Consider the following 6,000-nt stretch of genomic DNA (forward strand, 5'->3'; position numbering starts at 1 on the left):
GTGTGTGGTTGGCCGCCTCCTCTCATCCTCCTCGGCACTGTCCTTTGGAACGCAGCATCGGAATGAACTGCAGTGTGTGCATCTCATAACGCCCGGCTACATTGCTTCACACTCAGCGCTGATTTGGTTATTGTCTTTTATTGCATTAACCAAGATGGACGGGTCTTCTGAAGGAGAAATTCATATGATCCAAGGGCAAAGACCCCTTTTTGACCGTCTCAGTAGTCCCATACATCATTGTGATTCATGTGCTTCCCTCATATTATGGCCAGTGTTTTGTGTTGTGTAAAGGTTTACAGTATGTGAATACTCCCCAGGAACATGACTCTGTCTGGCTTCATGGACTCTGTCATGGAGCTGGTGCGTTTCGTGGGCCGCCTGGCCACCGTGGGGCTGCAGCTAGAGGGCTGCCAYTGCCTGCTCCTCAGCTTCATCCTGGACTTCTACGAGACGGTAATCAATCCAGATTAAGCCAATACATTTAATTTAATACATTAAAAAAATACAAATACAGTGCACTCTTCTAGTGATCACAAAGGAAAATGTTTGGTCTTTATAAGCAGTTGATCATCGTAATGACATTCATTATAAGCAGAATGCACTATGTCAGTTTTTATATATTCATGCTCCATTTAGAAAAAGAGACTACGATATTCGTTCTGTGGTGTTGACGTATGTGTCCCTGTGCCTCGGTGCGTGCCGTGCAGGTGTGTGACATGTTCCTGAAGTACGGGCTCCCCCTCGTGGTCATGCCCCCTGCGGGAGTGTTCTACCCGGCCCTGTTCGCCACCGACCCCGTCAGCGTGGACCGGCTCAGCTACATCATGTACAGGTGGGGAGGAGGGGTGACGTCAACCCCGTTACGATCATGTCAACACCAGGTCTGACGGCGTTGACACCGGGACTCGACACAGTCACGTTAGCGTGTCATCTTTCACTCACAAACCATCACTGCCATGTCGTGTGCAAAGCATGGACATGGATGTCAAACTTTCTCCTATATATATATTTGAAGTGAATGGTAAGCAGTCTTGATGCAGCACGCGAGAACATTGCATTTATGATTCATGATAATGAAGGGCCCAGGATGCAGAATTGCACTAAGATCCATTTTCCTGGAGAAAGTGTTTTAAGGCCATGAAGAATGCAAACGGCATGCATTACTGAAGCACGAATATCTTGTCGCACAAATTGCGTGTATCCTCTGTATACTGAGTATAACAGTTCAACCAAGTGTTACACATAAAACATACCTCTATAGCGTGACAAGAGAGCACTGCTTTTATTAAAAACGGGCCAAAGATCTGGTCTGATATACATTTACTGCGACTATGGTTGTTGTTTTATTTATCGTAAAATATTCTGCTCGCAATAAATGGCCTTTAGGATAGATGTTGTTTACATAACATGGAAAGCAATGTGGTTGTTTTTCTACACTTAAACAGACAACTAAGGTCATTGCTGTTTTTTCAGGTACAAGAAGAACCTGACCTCTGCTAAGTGTCAACAACAGGAGACCAAGGTAATGAAAGTTCTCCCTTTAAGATACATTTTCTGCTTTGTATATTTAAGTGTTTTTGCATAATCAAGCCATTCAAGGCTCCTCAAGTGGCCACTTCTACCCGTCCACATGATGAACAAAACTATTAGAATTAAGTGCTGATAAAGAAAAGGCAATTTAGGTGGTTACTTGTTTAAACCAAAAACACACAAATTACATTTTTCATGCCAATTTTAGTGTATGAAGGAAATTTTATTTTCAAGTAGATGCTGCCAATTACACTGAACAAAAATATACAGTATGTAAATGTGATATTTCAGTTTTTTATTTTGAATACATTTGAAAAAATGTCTAAACCTGTTTTTGCTTTGTTATTATGGGGCATAAAAAGCTTATTTCTCTAAAATTTTGTGCGCAAATTTGTCTACATCCCTGTTAGTGAGCATTTCTCCTTTGCCAAGATAATCCATCCACCTGACAGGTGTGGCATATCAAGTAGCTGATTAACAGCATTATCATTACACAGGTGCACCTTGTGCCGGGGACAAAATACCACTCTAAAATGTGCAGTTTTGTCACGCAGCACAATGCCACAGATGTCTTAAGCTTTGGGGAACATGCTATTGGCATGCTGATTGCAGGAATGTCCACCAGAGCTATTACCAGATAATTGAATGTTAATGTCTCTACCATAAGCCGCCTCCAACGTCATTTTAGAGAATTTGGCAGTACGTCCGATCGCCTTACCAACCGCAGACCACGTGTAACCACGCCAGCCCAGGACTTCCACATCCGGCATCTTCACCTGCGGGATCATCTGAGACCAGCCAACCGGACAGCTGATGAAACTAGGTTTGCACAACCGAAGGATTTCTGCACAAACTGTCAGAAACCATCTCTGGGAAGCTCATTTGCATGCTTGTCGTCCTCACCAGGGTCTTGACCTGACTGCAGTTTGGCGTCGTAACCGCCTTAAGTGGGCAAATGATCACCTTCGATGGCCACTGGCACAATGAAGTGTGCTCTTCACAGATTAATCCCGGTTTCAACTGTATTGGGCAGATGGCAGACAGCGTGTATGGTGGTGTGTGGGCAAGCGGTTTTGGCTGATGGCAACATTGTGAACAAAGTGCCTCATGGTGGTGGTAGGGTTATGGTATGGGCATGCATAAGCTAAGGGCAATGAACGCAATTGCATTTTATGTATGGCAATTTGAATGCACTGCGATATCGTGACAAGATCCTGAGGCCTATTGTTGTGCTATTGTTCTCTCTACTACCGCATGGCAAGCGGTACCGGAGTGGCAAGTAAGTCTAGGACACAAAGGCTTCTCAACAGTTTTTACCCCCAAGCCATAAGACTCCTGAACAGGTAATCAAATGGCTACCCGGACTATTTGCATTGTGTGCACCCCACCAACCCCTTTTTTAAGCTACTGCTACTCTCTGTTCATCATATATGCATAGTCACTTTAACCATATCTACATGTACATACTACGTCAATCAGCCTGACTAACCGGTGTCTGTATGTAGCCTCGCTACTGTATATAGCCTGTTTTTTTACTGTTGTTTTATTTCTTTACCAACCTATTGTTCACCTAATACCTTTCTTGCACTATTGGTTAGAGCCTGTAAGTAAGCATTTCACTGTAAGGTCTACACCTGTTGTATTCAGCGCACGTGGCAAATAAACTTTGATTTGATTTGATTTATTCATCCTCCRCCATCACTGCATGTTTCAGAATGATAATGCACGGCCCCATGTCGCAAGGATCTGTACTCAATTCCTAGAAGCTGAAAATGTCCCAGTTGTTCCATGGCCTGCGTAGTCCCCAGACATGTCACCCATTGAGCATGTTTTGGAATGCTCTGGATCGATGTGTACAACGGCGTGTTCCAGTTCCCGTCAATTTCCAGCATTTTTTAATAGCCTTTGAAGAGGAGTGGGATAACATTCCACAGGACACAATCAACAGCCTGATCAACTCTATGCGAAGGAGATGTTGCGCTGCGTGAGGCAAATGGTGGTCACACCAGATACTGACTGGTTTTCTGATCCAYGCTCTTACCTTTTTTATGTATCTGTGACCAACAGATGCATATCTGTATTCCTAGTCATGTGCAATCCATAGATTAGGGCCTAAGTAATTTATTTATATTAACTGATTTCCTTATATGAACTGTAACTCAGTAAAATCTTTGAAATTGTTGCATGTTGCGTTTATATTTTTGTTCAGTGTGTGTATATATGGCTCTGGGTTGAGACACCCAATATGTTTATCCCAAATGTCAGACTTAACAAGAAAAATGGGTCTGGTAAACGGCATGCAGATTGGTCATTGCGTGCAAACATTGGAGATAATGGACCCCGAGATTTAACCACGCAAAACCCGACCCTGTGAAATTCCACGAGATGGGCTATTCATTTAGCATGTGCCACAAGCTGATTGAGTGTTTAAACTATTTCTCCATTGCTCCCTTTTTTCTCTCTTCTTTCTTGTCATCCCCCAATTGCAGCAGGCGTTTCACATCAGCAGGCAGACGTGCCAGGAGTTTAACCACTACCTGCTCTTCATGGTGAGCTGCCTGTGGAACTCCAATATGTTCCTGCCAGGCATGGCCATCGAGGTGGACCAGGAGCTCTTGGCTCTCAGCAAAGTGCCTGAGCCCTGGACCAGCTTTGACCTCATCCACCACCCTGCCTTCCTGGGCTGTGCCCTCGACTTTCACCACAAGGTGAGTTTAGATTTAATTCATTTTCGTGATCATTTGATTTGTATTGTGATTTACATATTGAAATTTGCCAGGCATTTTATAATGTTCACATCTGTGAAACTAATATATATATTGTATAGAATTTCCATAAATGTCCACATAACTGTTTTTTAAATGTATTTTATTTAACCTTTATTTAACTAGGCAAGTCAGTTAAGAACTAATTCTTATTTACAATGACGGCCTAAGAACAGTGGGTTAACTGCCTTGTTCAGGGGCAGAACGACAGATTTTTACCTCGTCATCTCGGGGTTTCGATCTAGCAACCTCTCGGTTAGTGGCCCAACGCTTTGACCACTAGGCTACCTGTGCTCAGTTTATATATTAAGTCTAATTTCCAAACTTCAAGAGAGCAGCCATCCTCTCCAGTTGAGTTAATCAAGTTTAAGGTCGGACAAGGGGATGAATGTGGTATTAATGTATATTTCATAGAAGATCAGAATCACAGTTTATTATTCATGGGTGTTGCATGAGACTTGAGTTTTCATCATTTTAAATAATCCAAGTACCTTTTGGTCCGAAACCGCTGCAACACCCAGTACACTGTTCTACTGAGGGGGGTAACTGTTGAATATGAATAATTCTCTCTTTATCAGTGTTGGCCAGAGAGGAAGGACATAGACTTCAATTCCATAAAGGTACCACAGTCTTATTACTTCTTCCGTTTTTTTCCATGTACGTGCACTGATGTGCGTTTGAAGTGTGCCATTCATTTTTCATGATCATTTCTATTGATCAGCGAGCCACAGGCTCAGGTATGGGAGTCCTGGATGGCCTGTATGTAGTTGATGGTCTGTAAAGCTGTCTGTCTTTCTGTCTGTAGGCGGCGAAGCAGTGGAACTGGTACATGGAGTTCCTCTTCTCTCAGGGCTTTCAGGGCCTCCAACAGTTTGTCCAAAGTAGCATAAACCAGCGCTCTGTGGCTGGAATCAGTGGCCAAAGAGGCAGCCAGCCCACAAGCAGGTAAACGACATGCCTAACGAGAGGATGAAACAGAAAAGACAAAAGACTCTGACACTTCTCCGTGTTGTAAAATACTTGAACATATTTTATCTCTTGCCATATTCTCCAAGGAAAGATTCACATGAGACTTGAGTGTCTTTTTCTCTGTAAATAGCCACTATTTTTAATCCTGACTGCATTTTATTTAGTTTTGTCCATATTTTAATTATGCTTGGTGTTGTCTGTTTTCTTGTATAGCTTACCTATCTATCTATAATTTCGGTGCAACTTGTACATTAATAAGAAAGCATTTTATATTTTTATTTTTTGGGACAAAAGCATCCCCCTGATCTGTTACTAAATTGAAAATGTGAATATCCTTTCTATTAAAAACCATTTGTAGAATTAATTAAGGGTGAAACCATCAGTGTCTATTGCAGTTATTGGCTCCACCATCTGGAAAACAACATTTATCCTTAATTGAGGGATCCATCTGGATATTTAATACTCTCTCCAGCTACAGTACCTTGGAACATGCTGGGTGCAGGGAAACCAGACACACCCTCCATTCTCACTGTGCCACCACAGACTTTCCCTCTGAGCACCACCATTACTGACAATGGGGTTAACAGGTCTGCTGTGTTTACACTGCATGTATTATAGCTGTATTCATGTCAATTTATTGAGTCAATTATTTCAGCCCATTGCTTATTTTCTTTTTCAACGTAGTAGTAGACCAATGTCAATGTAATGGTCAATTTCACATACATTGCTGACTGTC

General features: G+C 42.4%; 1 protein-coding gene across 2 annotated transcripts in view; it reads left to right on the forward strand.

Moving 5' to 3' along the window:
- cenpi (centromere protein I) overlaps nt 1-5,628 on the forward strand; it is a 28,195-nt gene extending 22,567 nt beyond the window's left edge. Inside the window, exons 15-20 of one of the 2 annotated variants that reach the window (XM_023989819.2) lie at nt 318-453; nt 708-832; nt 1,474-1,522; nt 4,020-4,238; nt 4,874-4,915; nt 5,101-5,628. In XM_023989819.2, coding sequence (XP_023845587.1) covers nt 318-453; nt 708-832; nt 1,474-1,522; nt 4,020-4,238; nt 4,874-4,915; nt 5,101-5,244 — 715 coding nt within the window. In that variant the 3' untranslated portion in view covers nt 5,245-5,628. The remainder of the gene's footprint in view (nt 1-317; nt 454-707; nt 833-1,473; nt 1,523-4,019; nt 4,239-4,873; nt 4,916-5,100) is intronic. The other variant, XM_023989820.2, reaches the window with a different exon arrangement.
- The last annotated feature ends 372 nt before the right edge of the window (nt 5,629-6,000 follow it).

The sequence above is a fragment of the Salvelinus sp. IW2-2015 genome, linkage group LG6.2 (assembly GCF_002910315.2).
Source record: "Salvelinus sp. IW2-2015 linkage group LG6.2, ASM291031v2, whole genome shotgun sequence".
NCBI lineage: Eukaryota > Metazoa > Chordata > Actinopteri > Salmoniformes > Salmonidae > Salvelinus > Salvelinus sp. IW2-2015.